The sequence below is a fragment of the Limulus polyphemus genome, unplaced genomic scaffold (assembly GCF_000517525.1).
Source record: "Limulus polyphemus unplaced genomic scaffold, Limulus_polyphemus-2.1.2 Scaffold157, whole genome shotgun sequence".
In the NCBI taxonomy this organism is placed as follows: domain Eukaryota; kingdom Metazoa; phylum Arthropoda; class Merostomata; order Xiphosura; family Limulidae; genus Limulus; species Limulus polyphemus.
Genome location: NW_013665767.1, coordinates 888,746 through 907,318, shown reverse-complemented (window position 1 = coordinate 907,318; position 18,573 = coordinate 888,746). Strand labels below are relative to the sequence as shown.

Below are 18,573 nucleotides of genomic sequence, written 5' to 3'. Positions count from 1 at the left end.
CCCAGATACATGATGGTGACAAAACCTTGTTGAAAAGTTTTACATATTTATTGTTTTAAATTTGCAATAAAGCATTCTTCGTTACCTATTCAAGTTGTGTCTAAACCTGATTATTCTCAAAGTGGATTTCTCATCATCAAATTTATACTATATTTAGTTTAATAAACGTTGAACCGTTATATGATCGTACCAGATTACAAAAAATAAACGTTATGACAAAATGTTGTCACCAGAACCAGATTAACAGGGGTTTTAGGAGGGACCTGCAAAAATTATATATAATAATTTATAATAAGATATAATGTATTGTACAATATATAAAAAGTATCATGTGACATTAAGGATCAGGATAGAGCATGACTGTTTTACCAGCATCTATTATTAATTAAAATTTTGTTTGTTTGTTTTTAATTATACACAAAGCTATACAAGAACTATCTGTGCTCTGCCCACCACGGGTATCGAAACCCGGTTTCTAGCGTTGTAAGTCCGCAAACATATCGCTGTGCCACTGGAGGGCATTAATCAAAGGAGCAACTGCCTTTTGAAACGGAACCTTGAAGTCAAAGTGAAACCTACCAGTAACAATTGCATTTGAAAAGATGTGTTTCTAATTTATAATAATTATGGCATTGTTATTATTTAAGTATAAATACAATATTCAAAACGTATAGGTCTGCATGTAAAAGATCATGTCACCCATTTCTTTTTTGTTTACTATAAAATTTTATCACTATTCTATTTAGTGCAAAGAATTAAGCAATACAAAACTACGTTACAAAAAATGACCCACCAAAACAACAGTTAGGGAGTACATAGAAAACAGAAGTTGGGGAAGAGCTGAAACGTTATTTCAGTCAATATTGTACCATTTTACTTTCTACATACAAACGATTCATTATCAGTTCTTGTGGGATGGACAGCGCGTTTATTGTGACTGTGTCTCTGGTGTTTTAACCTGTTTATTTGAATTGTCGCATGTAAGTGTATATATCTAAATTGTAAAATCTACAATAATTTTATTTGGTTGAAGCTTCTTGGGATATTGTTGTCGTTGTACTTGCACTTTTTGTGGAGGGTTACACAGATTGTACTGTAATGTTTTATACGTGGAGTATTACATTTTGACACTCGGAAACTGTAAATTGCCTTATAGAAATAATAATTTAATTTCTATGTGCATGTCAAAAGAACATGCTTTAATGTAATATTAAAAAAAGATCCAATTTGAAATGTCCCCCAGTGGGACAGCGGTAAGTCTACGGATTCACAAACCTAAAATCATAGGTTTGATTCCCCTCGGTGGACAAAGCAGATAGCCCATTGGGGTTTTGCTATAAAAAACATACACCAATTTGAAATCGGACCAATGTTTAAAATTGGGTAAGGAAGTGATAAGCCAGAAAAGGAAGAGAATGAATATCTAAAAAGGGGGCCCCCACAAAATTAATTTAGTCCTGGTTGTCTCTTTATCTTCTTTTTTTTAATAATTAGGCAAAATATAAAGTCCGTTAATAATCTCGGTTAAACGTATTGTTTGTAATTATTATATTGGAGTGCAGCTTCTTCAGAATAATTCATTATAGGCTAATGGGCATTTAGTACTGCTGCTCATATCACGCATATGAAGAGGTTATCTGATACGTATGCCGTGGATCCAGGAAAGATGCAATCATCGACACATCGAGAATATGATGTATCATGCCACCCTTTAAGTTCTTTTGTAATTTTCCATTGTTTAGGCACAAAGGAAATTAGAATAGGGGCAAATGATGGAATGCATTTTTTTTTCTGTTGACAGTCCAAATGATGCCAGTTGAAAGCTTAAACTTACATTCACATGCTCCTCTACACGCAGCCATTATTCATCAGGCGTTTTGCATCTGATAATTTCGTACCAATACTGGTGCGATTTCCCAGAGATGTTCAACTAACTACTCAAATATTTTTCCATTGTTTTACTTTGTAAAATTATGATTCAAATGCTCCATTAGTTAGCTTCCTGCAGCTTAGTAAATTCAACACGTATAGCTAAATTATGTAGCATGCATTTTACATTATATTTTGTTAATTCGCATTGCAAACATATTAGTAGCATTATCAAGCACACATTCAAACATATTATTCTAAAGGTTAAAATCTTCATTGATGTTTATCACATTGTTTTTAATTTTCACCAGTCTTTCCTCTTTATATTTTGTGACCAGCACAACATTTTTCATTTCCCAGTCGTGAAGAAAATAAGATGTTTCAGCAGTAAAAACTCCATGTTCACAGACATACACGAACCTCTTGCCAGTGAAGCATTTTTACTACTTAAAGTGGTTCTTAGTCGTTTTGAGCCAAATGCTTATGTTCACCAGGCAAAGCTATTATTTTGTTGTGGTATTTTTCCTTGAGAATAATAACGACACATAAATAACCTACCTCTACTTATAAAGAGGTTTGAAGATTTGGTTGGATGGAACGTTAATGTGAGGAGAAACAAACATGTTTGACAAACACAAGAGTACTGCTTATTTCATGCTCTACCTATAATTGTATTACACGTTTTCCATGTTGAGAAAATGATATTAAAGTGAAATAAAACTAAATGAGCGTGAAGTTAAAATAGTGGACACAAAATACTAAACTTCATAGATTTCTGGCTCTCTCAAGTCAGAGGTGGACCGTGCCAGGTTTTGTAAAGGGGCCAGATTCTTTACAGTAGGTGTCTGCGACTTGTTGGGGATAAATTTCAACAATTCTCTCTAGATTGCATTCATAATACATAGTCTCTCTCCAATCGATATACCAAGAAAAAAAGGACATCAAAATGCAGAAGTACTTTTACTCCATGTGACAGTTGCAAGGTGAAGGACACTATCACAGGAAAAAAGTTTTCCTTGATTGGTCAAGCTACAAATAGGCACACCTCACGATAAATTTTGCAAGAGATCTTAACAAGACTTAATATGTTCCAAAATTAGAATTTACAAAAATCTAAAAACTACAGAGTACGTTTGCTTTGCTAAATTTCGTGCAAAACTACTTGTGGGCTATCCATCTTTAATTTCGAAGTGATAGACTAGGGGAAAGGCAGCTTGTCAACACCAACTAATACTAACTCTTGGACTGCTATAAATGTAAAGTAGGATTTGACCATTGTTATAATGCATCCTAAGTGCAGAGTTTAATATTTCTTTGTCAGTAACATGGTACAAACCAAGGAACCTCAGATCCACATTTCACTATGTTAACCATCGGGTTGTTTTTTGTCAGCAACATGGTACAAACCAAGGAACCTCAGATCCACATTTCACTATGTTAACCCTCGGGTTGTTTTTTGTCAGTAACATGGTACAAACCAAGGAACCTCAGATCCACATTTCACTATGTTAACCATCGGGTTGTTTTTTTGTCAGTAACATGGTACAAACCAAGGAACCTCAGATCCACATTTCACTATGTTAACCATTGGGTTATTTTTTATCAGTAACATGGTACAAACCAAGGAACCTCAGATCCACATTTACTATGTTATCCATCGGGTTGTTTTCCGGCCCATGGGAGAATAAGATGCGTAGTATTCACATATTACTCCTTGTTTGCTAATATGTTTGGAAGTTAAACATCCACAACTCTCACGTTAGTTATCAGTTTTATCTTATCACTCCTACTTCAGTCACACTAGCATGGATGTTTAGTAAACGTTCAGTTGTTTTGTGGGTTATCTTCAATATTTGTTTGTTCTGGATGTTTTAATTTAAATGATTATTCATTGCACCTGTACTACTCAAGCTGTGAGATAATTGAGCTTGACACAACTGATATATCACGTTCTTCTCTCTTTCCTTATAAAAGTACTTCCACACACTTGAAAAGTTCGTTGTTAATGTTTCTAATATTTCTCCAAAATAAAACTAAATTATGCCAGCTAGCTGTCGATAGATACAAGCAGTTTAGTGCAGCCCAAGCACGTGTCTGATGCACGAAGCATGGAATGAGAAATTATTATGCCACAAAGTTGCACCGACTGATTAATGTGTTATGCTGAATTGTATGTGTATGTAACATTACATAGTTATTGAAAAAACTTGAGTCAAACCTTACTTTTATATTCCAAACATGTTTTATCGGTTCATATTATTATTATTATTATTTTTTCAGTAATTATGTTTAAATGTTAACTAGAAGAAGGTAGTTGCTGCAGATGTTGACTTTACATAGAATAAAAAAACATCACGGAATAATCAGGACATTACAAGTCCTTTATTTACAAAAATTACAGAAATAATTGCTTATATATAAAGAATATGAATGAAAAAAAATACACGAAGAAAAATATACTTTACCTTAAATCTATTGCATACTACTACTCCAAAGGTATTTTTTCTTTCCTGACTTGGGACATAATGAAGTGATACATCTGTGTTCAAATACTATAAGCACGCTATTTTGTAATGGAATATTGTACAAATTCTTTTGGTAATTTACTACAGAGAAGGCTCTCAGAAAGTGTTCTCTTCCATTTCCAACTTGGATAATAAAAGATAACCAGTAACAGTTAAAAAGATAACCAGCAATAGTTAAAAAGAGGAAAGTATTTTCACTACTTCAACCCTGAACAAATACAAGATATGTAACATGTTACAATACCTCATAAAAATAAGTAAAGTATTTAAAGCGTAATGTGTTATTAGAATGATAAATAATATGAGTAAAGGTAGCAGCAAATAATAACATAAACTACCGTAATATTAACCCTAACTTCTTAGCTTTAAAATTAGACTTGTGATCAGAAATATGTAGTCCTGAACATTTGAGTTACCAACTCAAAGTTGAGCAATGTGGTATTACTGTAGTGTCTTATAGCATAAAACTATTGATGCAAAGGAGTTAAGGTAAAGTGCAATAAAGGATACACAAGTAATTAATTCTAGTTATTTTATTTCACAAGAAAGTTATTTTCGCATCTCTTAGGAATAAGTTAGATTCTTAATATTGAGTGATTTTTGACTAAATCTAGTAGTTCAAACTTTTTACAGCCAAGATCAATTTCAGGTTCTTTATCATGAGACAGTGTAAATCAACTTTGTGGAATTTACAAAAATAACACTTTAAGACACTATTATTATAAAATGTTAAAACAGTCTGAGCATGTACATTTTTTGAAATATCTGGAAACTAACATTTTAAATCAATCTGACTCAATTATTAGAAAGCTTAAAGTTTCTTAACAGTACACATAGTATTATTAAAAAATTACAAACTTTCTGAAGTTTTGTGACAAAATTATTCAAAAACAGCGTCAATTTGTCTTCTATTGTAAAAAATTTGCACCAAATATTTATAAGATTAAAGAAATTTAAAAAATACATAAATGAAAGTTTTTTTTTAAGAAATAGTTTGTATTAAAATAAATCAAATTAACAGGTTGACAAAGTATATGTTAATATTTACCACAGTAACAAACTACTTTATTTTTTCAGAAAAGATGTCTAGCATTAAACAAAGCTTATCCCATCTGAGAACCTACAGCAAACAAAAAAATAACTTATATTCTGGTGTAGCAGTGTATTGAAAACAATAAGTATTAAAAATGTAACTATTTTTTTTTTAATCAATGAAATGCTTCTGTTGCTAAACTATGAGAAGCACATAAAAAAAATGCAGTTTCTGTAATGTCATGTATAACTAATTTATTAATGAAATAGTTTCAATCTAAGTTGTCACTACCACTTTCAAAAACCAGACTATAACAGATTATTTTTACAACCATCTTAATGTAACTGCTTTAACTCATTTTTTAAGTAAAAACAACAAATACTATTTATATTATTTACAGAGATAACTGCAAAGAATTTAATTGATTGTATTATCCTGTAATAAACTTACCTAATTAAATTGTTGTAACTAACTTGTTTCAATAAAAATATATTATTTTTAAGGTATAATATAGCATTTAAAAACTACTACAATGAAATTTGTCAGTTCCTACACTGGAGTTGTGAAGTTATGTCAGTGTTTATAGGGTTCTACAGAGGTGTTTGTATAACTGTAAACTAATGTTTATAACATCCCATATGGATGTTTTAACTAAAACTACATGTATTAAAGTGCTAAACAGGAAAATACAAGGGTACAAACAGAATGAAGAGGTGTACATTATCCTCGAGAAATAGTGGCAGGCAACTGTTTTGTTGCAAGAACCTACAATAAACACAAAGAATAAATATTCATTTGAAAAGGTAACAAATGATATTTTCATCAGACAGGTACACTGGCTTGACACTTGTTTACTATTCTTGAGGGGTCATTACTTTGGCTTGTGCTCGAACTCGCTTTTCATACTCAAGCTTGTTCTGGCTGCAATGTATAGAAACAAAAACATTAGGCCTATTATTAACATTAATTAAAAAAAGATTGGCAATCCTATATTATAACTGTGTAACTTATAACAAATTTATTCATATACTGACGTTCAGTAATGCTAAAAAATACGGCTACACAGGTTTGGTGGACAGTAATAGTAATATCCTATGAATGTATGCAGAATAGTAAATAATGTGAGAAGGAAGCATTTACACAAGTTATATTCATAACTTCATAGAAAGCTGGATCAAAGTCATTGGTTTTGGTCTGGTTGGTAGTTAATTAGGGGTGCTATTCTTCAAAATTGGTCTAATCCATAAAAGCGAGTTGATATGATTCTACACAGGTGTTTGAATGAAACTGTAAAGTAATGTTTTTTACTTTCTGATATGGATGTTTTAAATAAAACTACATGTACTAAAGTGTTAAACATGGAAATACATGGGTAAAAACAAAACCATGATGTGTACATCTTTCTTGATAAATAGAGGCAGGCAATTATTTTGTTGCAAGAACATACAACAAATTTGAAATATTTTTTATCAACAGAAACTGATGAAGATACAGTATGTTATTTATTTCCTTTGATTAGAAATGATATTCTTATGTCATAAAAACTCTTTTTCCAATTCTTATAAATAGATTTCAATTTTAGAAAATGGATCAAGGAGTATTAATAAAATTTACATTGCTTGATTGCTGGGAATTATTTACTGATCAGAGGTAATGCAAAGTCACAGCTACAAATACAAAGTGTCTGAAGGTTTCAAAATCAATATTAAGATTTTTTTGTTGTGTGTGTGTGTGTGTGTGTGAATATGTTCAATGCATTTAAGTGCATACATATACATTTAGTGGCAGAAATCTAAAAGAGTTTATATTAAAATCTAAGTAAGCATTCAGATAATGTAAATTATACAAGCCAAAAAAGAATACAATTTCAACGTATCTTTTGTTTGTGATTTCAGCATTTTTACCTAAATATCGAATTTTTACAAAAATTGTTGAAATATCTAGTCACGAGAATCTTGGGTTTTCGAATAATTTCTAGTTATTTTCAATTAAAAATGTTCTATATCTATTGTGATCAAATGCTTTACATGCAGATGTTTGACGAACCTAGGAGCTCATTAAGGCTGAACTGGCTTTTATCTCTGATGAAAATTGAAGTTTCTTATGTTTATTTGGGGTTGAAAGATGTATACTCTAAACAATCAAGTTATATTTAAATATATTTTTTATGGTTGTTTTCTAAAGTAAAAGTTTCTGACCTTTAAAGTTACAGAAATTCTCAGTCAGTGAATTTAAATAACTGGAAATAAGAGGCAGGCACACAAAGGGACTCCAGCTAATTATGTTAGACCTATTATAGACTGTGAAAACACATACATACCAATAAATAGTGTAAGCTTCTGCTTGAGCTGGATCTTTTATGTTTGGTTCATTCAGCAGATCCTGAATTCCTAATAAAATCTAAACAAAGATTATACATAAATATTCATTTACTAGGAAATAGAAAAACTAAATATGTTAAATCCTAGCTTATACAAAACTTAAAGAAAGGAACAAGCTAGTTACATGCAAGTTTAATTTTGCATTTTCTGATACTTTATTGCTCAGTGATAATCACTAATCCCAATATTTTGAATGTTATAAAACCAATAAATCATAAGCGTATAAAAAGCCAGACTGAAGATATTTTAATATGAACAAATGGATTACTCTCACATTCTTGAGTTTTATTGTAGGTAAAGCTAGTTTATAAGTATGAAAGAACAATGTAATGTCCCAAAATAGTTTAGTATTTGAAACAAGATGATGAAAGTCAATACGGATATAAAAGAAAAAAATTATCTCCACTACATACAATAGTTTTGAGTAACCACTTTTCCAAACTAAATGTATATTTACAGGATTTTTTTTCATTGTTGTTCTATTCTTCTGCCAATAAACGTTAATTCCATCCCACTCTTTTCAAATTCAAGAGAAGGAATGAAAATGTTTATTAGTTAAAAAATATACATATTTTACTCTCATAGATACAAAATAGCATAACTTATTTCTAATATACCGAGAGCTGAAAAAGTTCTTGCAATGGTTGAAATTCAATTATGTAATTTGAAGAGAAATTCTCTTTCTTGACCCACAAGTTGGAAGAGTTTTAAATTCAGGGAGAAAGGCATTTTATTTAACCAAAGTAAAGGGAAAGTGTCATTACAGCATGAAAATAATATTGAACTTGTATTGTAAAAAAAAAATATTACTGATGCAACCATGAGTTCAGTTTGTGACTAACTGTTTAATAAACTATTTTAGTTTGTACAATAGTTATTCTCAGAAATATAGTTATACTCTTGTCAGTATTTTTTTTTTGTAATTATTTCAAATTTCACATTAATTACTCGTTGTTTATTAGATAAGTTTTATCCATATCCATTAAAAAGCAGACACATGTGGTAATACATAGATTGTCACGACTGTTCCACTATTCAGAACTGATATTCCGTGAAACATTCTTAAGGAAATACTTTCAATATCTTCACATAAAATGTAGTTATTAGTTTTCTCTTTAACTGTTTTAACTAGATTTATTATGCTTTTACATTATTTTCAGTATTTACAGCTTGATATTCACAAACAGTAGTCACTACAGACCCAAGTTAACCTTCAAGCTTACTTTCATAATTCAAAACTTGTGCTGACTAATGGTTGTGCCTGAATAAAAACTGCATTGACTCTTGTTGTGGATGTTACTCAGCAGAAAAGTGTAACTTGTATTCCAGAAAATGTTGTACTGAAGGATGTGCTTAGTTACAGGTGGTAGACCTAAGTACAAACTGTCATTCAATGTAATCTGGAGGAAGTGATTATATATACAATGAAAGTATATTCTGGTTGGATCTCTTCTTGTATTTACTGTTCACATACTACTGTGAATTTTTCTACCAGGTTGGCTGAATGCAACTTTCACTACTACTGCTCAAAGATTGTGTGTCAGTTGCAATGTAAATTTGCCCCAAAACTTCATAATGATACATTTAGCAATAACAGGTTGTGTTTCAAGTACCTAGTTTTGAAATGTTCATAGATAAATCACCTAAACAGTCCTTAAATATATACTTCATGTTTGCAAAACTTTAGTCAGGAAGTTTCAAAATATCTTATGGTGCTACCTACATGCAGAGCATTACCTCAAAGTACAGGTGGCATAGTGTGACAAAACAAATTCATCATCTTGAATAACAATACACATTTTAAATGACAAGATCAGAAACCAAGGAAACTTGGTTGCTAAGCTAGCCATGAAGCATCAAAGCTTTCTGATTATATCAGCCAATACTTTAAAATTAAACACTACTCCTAACATACACACACGGATAAGAAACATAGCCAGAGATCAAAGAATCCTGAAAGCTAAATAATTTATATTTCAGGTGAAAACTGCCTTAAATGACTTAACCAACTAAAAAACAATATGTGTAAAACATTTAAACTTATCACTTAGAATATATATTGTTGAGTATTTCTTTAGTAATAACACTACTTTAGCAAAACTACATAACTTCTTTAATTAATTAGTACTAGACATCTGATATATTTAGTTTATTGGAACCATTTTTTTTTTACTTTAACTATGCAATAAAACATTCATCTGTTACCTTTCAAGGAAATGTATAATTTTCTCAGTATTTTATCATTATACTATGTACTAATAAATTGTATTCTGCAGTTGTAAGAAATAGTGCACTAAAGCACAAAGTAAAAGCAATATGTCTTTCCTCAAACATACTGCTATTAATAATAATTAAAAGTAGCATTTGCTTTGTCTCCTCAAATTAAACAGAAATCAACAAAGACAACTCATTTGTGTTACCTGTTAATAACAAACAAGACTTACATAAAGTTCAAGAATGGCACAGTTGTATGTAAATTCTCATATCCCAATACAAACCTCAAAGATTATAATTGTAAAAGATTCCGATAACACAAAACTTTTGTGTATATCAATTAATATCTATATCAGTACTGTTTCAATGCACACTTTACACTAGGAGAATTAAAGCACTTTATGCTCTCTTCCTCTATACAATTATCTGCATTTTGTGTTTATTATAATATAAACATACTTGTTTTATTGTAATAGCTGGTCTCCAGTCCTTCTCTTCATCAAGCAATGATAAACAGACTGTGCCAGAGGGATAAACATTGGGATGGAAGAGTGGAGGTTCAAACTTACCTAAAATAACAAATGGTGCATTTGATACTTATACTAATTGGATATATTTTAAATAATAGAAATGTAAAAATTTCATGTTCATATTACAGAAATTCAAAATATTATTCCAAGCCAAATATTCATATATATATAAATATTAAAATCTGTGAACAGAAAATTATAATATTTAAACTTTTCCAGATGAGATTTTCTTTGATTTGCTGTTTTCTGCATATTTCTTTGAAGTGAGATGTGGTGTCTCAGAATGGAATACACCAGGTTGGGAATGTTACATTAAAACATTCTGAATACTCAAATCAGCAGTCATGTCATGGAACAGATTGTACCAGAACTACATTTCAACATTGTTGTTTTGTAAGTAATGTGATGCCACTGAAAATGTACTGCTTTTAGGAAGAGTACTTAACAACCCTTTCCAACACAAAGTATTCATACACTAAGATCATAAAAATGTGTACAGAATGGGGATATCCCTTGTACTTAATGACATTGGAAAACAAAGAATATGAATCAATCTGGGGTTATGATAATCCAGAAAAAGACATGCAACAAGGCATACTCCAGCTGTAGTAAGCAAATTGCAGTGTCTTGTAAAAAGCAACAGCACACAATGTAATAAAAAATAATCTTCATTTGGAAAAGTATCATACGTTACTTCCACAACATATCTGTTCAATTATTGCATACATTACGAATCTGAAGAATGAAATGGCTATTTATTCTATACAGCATACCAGTCAAGTCACCAGATGTACCACATATGGATTTTTGTGTAATTTGACTATCAAAATGGGCAATAGGAAACCAGTGTCCTTGTACCCTAGACAAATTATGGAAAGCATGTAGAGAATGGTGTGCTTTAGATATGATAGCCTTACAAAGGAGACTTTTGGAATGGAAACAATGTTGCAGGGCTATTGTCATTAAATAAGAGTATGACCAGACTTGGTGAGGCTCCAAAATAATTTTAATATAACATACTCAACCTCTGAATACCTTGAAAGTTACACATGCACACATGATGCATACAAGCTTAGTATAGTTGTGCACTATATTATCATCATTAAAGCTATCAATTTTCTGAATGACTGTGGAGTATCCATGTAACGAGGACAAATGTACGTTGATTATCGTGTATGATCTTGTTATCTAAACTTCTGAGTTTGTTAAGCAGCTAATCTCTCCCTCTTATATCATATTTGTGAAATAATATTCAAATGTGAGAAGATCAACCCAAATCATTGCAATTTTCCATTATATTGCTGGATATACTATACACTGTATAAACATTTCAGCCAGAAAAGGACTGGTGATAGTTGAATTAATTTCTATAAACATTAACATGCTTCAGATTTGCTCCATAGATAAAAAATATCTCTGAGCTTTCTGCTTGTATTAAACTGACATGATCTTACCGAGAAACTTATCAAACTTGTGCAAAATTACTAAACTAAGATCTACAAGTTGAGCACTTATGATACTTAGCCTGCAGGAGAGGTTTATCATAAGAAACATAATGATAGATTATTTGTAATACTAGCCTCATCCTGGATGGGTTAATGCCTACACCTAGGTAGAAAATGCACTAAAACAAACACTACTGTGTTCAGTAACTTTTGATCAAGATATATGGAAGGATACAGGAATTCTGAATGCTAAATATAGGGGTTTATAAGGGAAATATTCACCAAATATAGGGGAATAATGGGAAAATTGGCACTTCTAAAATATATTTCTGACACCTTACCTTATGAGAGTGAGTACTATGAATCATACCCATTGAAGAAAACCTTACAGAAATATGCTCATCACTTGCCATTTTATGGACTGTGTTCCCAAAACTGACCAAATCTCCTGAAATATTTATTCTCAATAAATTCTTTGACAATATATAACATAGTATCACCTACAGAACATATTAACATTACTGTTAAAAACCACATACCTTCCTACTGATTACAGATTATGTATGCTATATAATTGTTACCCCATGTTTCACTTAATATTGCAATACAAATCCTAACTTCAACTGTAATCAATATGCAATGTCTTCTTACTAATTACAGATTGTGAATGCTATACAGCTGTAACCCTATGTTTTATCTAATATTGTAATACTAATGTATAGCATTATACATGGACTGTTCTCTACATTAAAAGACTTTTATTTGCAAGCATTTGGCTTTCTTACTAGTCTTCATTGGGTAACAATGTACTTTTAGTACACTGTTGCCTGACGAAGATGCCGGTAAGAAGGCCAAAAGCTCACAAAGAAAATAATCTAACCTATATAAAATCCAGTGTGCATCAATGCTTGATTTCTCAAAATAGGGGTCATAAAAGCTAAAATACATCTTCCAGATATAATACTTCAATTACTGTGTGCCCATTATGATTTTAGTGACAAGGGTGCAAGAGGGCCATGAAACCACATAAGTGTAGTGCGTGTTGGTATAATAAGCCTAAAATAGATGTAGTACGGGATTACCTAGCCTAGAGCCAAGTGCATAAAATTTATAATGAAAGTAAATATATCGATTTAATTTTCAACTTAAATTGTTTTTGAATTAAGCTATTTTCTGTTATATAACCAAAGTTTTTAATAAAAACAAACTTCTTTAATCAACAGAGACTCTAAATTAAGAAATTAACAAATATTTTTTCCAGTTTGTGGTCTATACATTTCACTAGCTTATAGCTTGTCAAAAATGACTGGGCAAGTATTAGCACACCCACCCAAAAGACAAACAATATTAGGTTATACTTTTGTTTCTAAGCAACATGACATAAAAGCCACTGTTGGAACATAGTGTTACCAAAATGCCCTGGCTTTTCTACATATTAGAAGTTGTTAATCTAATTGATTTTTACCAATAATTATTATATGAATATGCCACAAATTAATTTCATGAATGATCTTAATTTTGATTGGCTCACGAAGGAATTTACCGACATTTAACTGCCTTGACTGCACTTTTCTGTCTCTTTGTTGGTCAAGCTTGATTTCACAAAATTAATTTATTTCAGTTAGCTATGAAATATGAGGTTAAGGTATACCATGGGTGGGGTAGGGATGGTAGTACTTGCCCCATTATTTTTGACAGGTTATACGTTACTTTTAACATAGAGAACAGTCCATGTATAATTCTACATATTAATTTATCTGCATTACGAGTCTTAAAAAAACAACTGTAATACCAATCCTAACTTTAATTGTAATTAACATGCATTTAAAACAAAGAGACAAATTGTAAAACTTAATGAATAATTTTTGAAAGATGACAAAAATAACATATTCAGTTATTAATAGATGTTTCCTTAATACATCAATTCAGTTTGTGACTATTTAATATTATTTTTCAATTCTAAATTGGGCCTCTTGGGTGGATTATTTATCATAAAAAATAAAGCTGTTTCTTTCTTTTCAGCCTTTGTCTTTTTTTGTTGGCAGTTTCTTTCTTCCTTTCTCCATCTTTTCTTCTGCACTTTCTAACATTCACTGTGTTATCTGTATTTTTAATTCATCCTTTGTCATCAGTGCTTTTTGCAACTTTGAATTATTCTTCTTCTTAACTGATTTTCCTCTCTTAAGTTTTGAGATTTTGTGTTTCTGTCTCAAGTCTGTTTTTCTCTTCTAATCTGGCATTTCCTTCTGCTTGTTAGTGTTTCATTTTTCTTTTCTTGTTTGATCCATTATTCATGTCTGGCTGCCTTGAATTCATCCTTGGAAAAAGCTATGAGATGGATCTGGCCATTCATTGTTGTCACCTCATCTTTTTGTAAGTCTCAATGTACAGATCAGTTCCATCAGAATAACTGTGCTAATTGCTGAATTGTGCAGTTTTAATCAACTTGGGCAGGACTCTATATTCTGGTTGTCTGTTTTGGAAATTTTGATCCAATAACCTCTCGCTAGTAGTAATAAATATGCTTGTGAGTTTTACATCAGATTCCACATACTATTCAGTTAGTATGTCAAGAGCTATTTTGTGTGCAAGCCATATGTCTCTTGTTGCAAGCTGCCATCTGACTTTCTGCTAACACATGAGGTAATTTGAGTGCAATACAACTTATCCTTTCTCTCGTTAATGGGAGCAGATATTAAAGATCCTGAAGTAGCTCGCTTTTAAGTGTTAGGTGCCATACCAGAAGACAATTATCGCTCAGTAGAAACTCCTTGTGTGTTTCAACATCAAAGGATTTTGTTCTTTTGCCTTCAGCTTACTTGTAGTGGTGCCAATTTCCATTAGTATGTTTGAGAAGATGCTTTGATGTCAATTTCAAGTAAACAACACCCTGTCTTATCATCACTTTCACCTGTTTTCATAAACCTTCCCAAAACAATAAAGCAAATTTGAGATTTCATCTAATAGCAGGTAGAAGACTGGGCCCTCAGAAGCAGTGTGGACACTTCTTTAAAAATGTAGCAGAGGAGAGAAAAATACTTATCTGTATCAAAATTTTCACATCATTCAGCTTTGAACAAATGCTAATGTATTGTTTATTTCTCTTCAATTGCTTCTTTTTAGCATTACAAGCTTCTAGTACATTATAGGTCACATGAAAGTTATGTGGTTGAAATTGCAAAAGCCCAGCAAATCCTCTGACTGTGAGTGCACTAAACACTTTCCTGGGTGACCTTATTCACAACAGAGCCACCCGATGACAAGATGGTGAGATACAATAATGGAAGTCCACAGCCTGCAGCACCTTCCAAGCCTAAGAGATAGTTTGCTACAGTTTCTACTTTAGCATGTCCAAAAACTATAGCTTTCACAAATCGAACTCTCACTTCTTTAGCATTTGGATTTCAGTAGTGAATAAGAACTTAATTTGCCTGTTAACCTGGTCAGTTGTAATCTCATCTTATATTGAGATAATCCAAGCTTCTATCAATTACTTCTACAATCTGCTCAAGCAGGAAGTGGTGAATTCCATCAGATATTGTACAGCCCACTTCTATCAAGAGTGGTTTTCTGCTATGAGGCATTTAAACATTCTTCCAAACAGCTTGTTTTGTCCATCACAAGGTCAAAAGGAAAAATCACTTGCAACAATTTCATAACACCACAATATTTCTGACTCTGTGACCTGGTCACTGAGCAACAGTGATAAGAGCACAATATAATTTATCTCTTCCTGTTTACTTTCTTGATGATTTGATAACACATCCTTTTTCTCTTGTTGTACATTCAGTGTCCTATGACTTGGTTTCAGGAACTATACATAGTCTGGGCAGTTTCTCTGTGTTTAGTGGACTGGCTAATTCCACTGTTATCAATGGTAAACTCTTTGTAAATCAGCATGCAGTGTTCACTTATTTAACTGGAATGTATTAACACCAGTCCTATAAATCTTCTCCTTCATGTTCTCCTATTTGTCCTGCCATGTTAAATATCCCTTCTGTGTAATGGTGTCTTCCTATAGTACTGATTATGTTTGTGAATAACTTGGATCATGTTATGTGAACCTTACCAGCTGTTAGACAATGTGCAAATACTTACTACTATCCTAGCTTGCACAGATTCGCTAGGGCTGGTCCATTCACAATAATTAGTCTGTAAGAATTGATGTAATTTTATATAAACTAAAATCTGGAATGTGATATCTTATAACCAATGTCTACAAGAAAGTTGGAAAATGTGTAAAAAAAAGTCTAGTATCTATCAAAACATAAAGTAAGCAAACCCATGCTACTACTTTATCCATAAAGCCTGCATAAGTTGAAGGAGCAGAAACACAAATCCATAAATTATTGAGTTAGTCTTCACTGGGATTATAAATATTTGTTTCAAAGAAAAAAAAAGTTTAACGACTTACCAAAATTTTGCATGGCTCTTTGGTCAGATTATGGTATGGTAACACAATCTAATTGGTACATTTCCATTTGCAAATAACAGTTCTGAGCATATTCCTCTGTATGGTATCTAAATGTCTGAAATGACACTTAAAAACTAAAGGTGTAATACTGCTTTATTCACAATAATGATTGGATTTAGTTATATTTAGCCCAAAACATAAGGATCAAAGCAAAAATATAATAATATAGAGACTGATGGATGTAATTGTAGTAAGAATGGCATAACAAATTTTTCTTTCACCCACAGCTATACATCTCATTGGAACTCATTCAAAGTATCAAAATGTCAAACATATAATAAAAAGTATTACTATACTACTGTACACTATATTCTACACACCAATATCTACAAAAAAAGTTGGAAGATGTGTAAAAATAAGTCTAGTATCTACAAAAACAGAGTAAGCAGAACCATTCTACTACTTTATCCATAAAGCCTGCATAAGCTGAAGGAGCAGACACATGATAGATAAATAATCCACCTACAAGGGCCAATTTAGACTTGAAACATAATACCAAATAGTCACAAACTGAATTAAAGAAGCATCTATTAACAACTGAATGTGTTATTTTTGTCATCTTGCTTCAAACATTATTCATTAAGTTTTACAATGTGTCCATTTGTTGCAAAAGTACTAAGCACAAATAAACTGCCCAGACTAGGTTTGGTTCCAGAACCCAGGCTATAGGACACTGAATGTACAACAAGAGAAAAAGGGAGTGTTATCAAAGCACCTAGAAGGTAAACAGGAAGAGAAAATAACTGAAAATAATATTGTGCTCTTATCATCATTGCTCAGTGACCAATGGTACACTTTCAATTTATGCCTTTAATGTAGTTTTAGAATGTTATCTATCACATAAAATATACACAGTAGTATAGTAACACTTTTTACTATGTGTTTGACATAAGTTCCAATGAGGTTTATAGCTGTGGATTAAAGAAAAGTTTGATAAGTCATTCTTGCTGCAGTTACATCCTTAAGTCCCTATATTATTATTTTTTTGCTTTTATCCCTATACTTTGGGCTGAACATAACTAAATCTAATCCTTATAATATGTTGTGAATATCAAAACAACTATTTTTTACAAGGGTACACATTACCATTCCCACACTGTAGTTTGTGCCCTAATTTAACATAACTGTCCTTCGTGCATACCTTTTTTTTGTTTCAGGTTTACAGTCTTGTTTTACATTTTACATGCACATAAAATTGATTTAACAATGTATATTTAACATACTATTTCAAAGGTTTCAAATTTTGCTTTATGCTAACACGAACAAATTGCTTTATTCTCGACATACTTGACAATCAAAAGCTTTAATGTTTAACAGGTATAGAATATCTGTTATTGAAGTTGGCAGTTTTAACAAGTTAACATTTCATCAAGTCATCCTTACTTTTGTAAAACATACTTCTTACCTAAAGGAAAAGCAATAATAATATTTTTTTTTGCCTTTCACTTACATTTAGGTGGTGTAGAAGGGTAATCATCTTTGAAAATCATCCTAACTTTATATAACCCTCCTTCCCATGGTGTCTGAAAAAAACCCAAAAAACTCACTATTTATTGAAATAAGCTGACATTCTTCAGCAATATAAGATGTTTAATAAACCTGTTGTTATATAAAATGAAGAAAAATTTACATTACTATATAATACAGTTCAATATACTTTAAATTCCACAATTATAGGCCTAACAAATCCAAATTGGCATTTTGTGCTTGTAAACTAGTATTTATTAACTTATGAAACTTTTCTTCTTATAATAGCATAATGGTACATAATAACATGTTTAAAATACTAATTTTTTGTTTAATGTATTGAATTGAAAGTTTCTGCGACTGAAGATACAGGTAAGTAAGAGTTTTACAGTCACTTCATTGTAATCTTAATTATTTGACACCTATGTCTTAGGTGACTGTAACATCACCATCCATCTAAAATATTTCAAATGATATGATCTGGGCAAGTGGTATGCACAGTATCCATATAAAAGAGGGAACTTATGTATGTATGCACATTACCAAACACAGCTCAGTCATGTATGTGAGGCAACAAATGTACTACATAAACTGTAAAACTGATGACATAGTATACGAAATATTCAGCCTAACTA

General features: G+C 31.4%; 1 protein-coding gene across 3 annotated transcripts in view; it reads right to left on the bottom strand.

The window, feature by feature from the left end:
• Positions 1-4,930: 4,930 nt before the first annotated feature.
• Positions 4,931-18,573, bottom strand: part of LOC106476532 (SUMO-conjugating enzyme UBC9-B-like) — a 22,548-nt gene continuing 8,905 nt past the window's right edge. For all 3 annotated transcript variants that reach the window (XM_022381362.1, XM_022381361.1, XM_022381360.1), the window contains 4 exons: positions 17,922-17,994; positions 10,482-10,591; positions 7,748-7,827; positions 4,931-6,348 (listed from right to left, as the gene is read on the bottom strand). In XM_022381362.1, the coding sequence (XP_022237070.1) occupies positions 6,282-6,348; positions 7,748-7,827; positions 10,482-10,591; positions 17,922-17,994 (330 nt within the window). In that variant the 3' untranslated portion in view covers positions 4,931-6,281. The remainder of the gene's footprint in view (positions 6,349-7,747; positions 7,828-10,481; positions 10,592-17,921; positions 17,995-18,573) is intronic.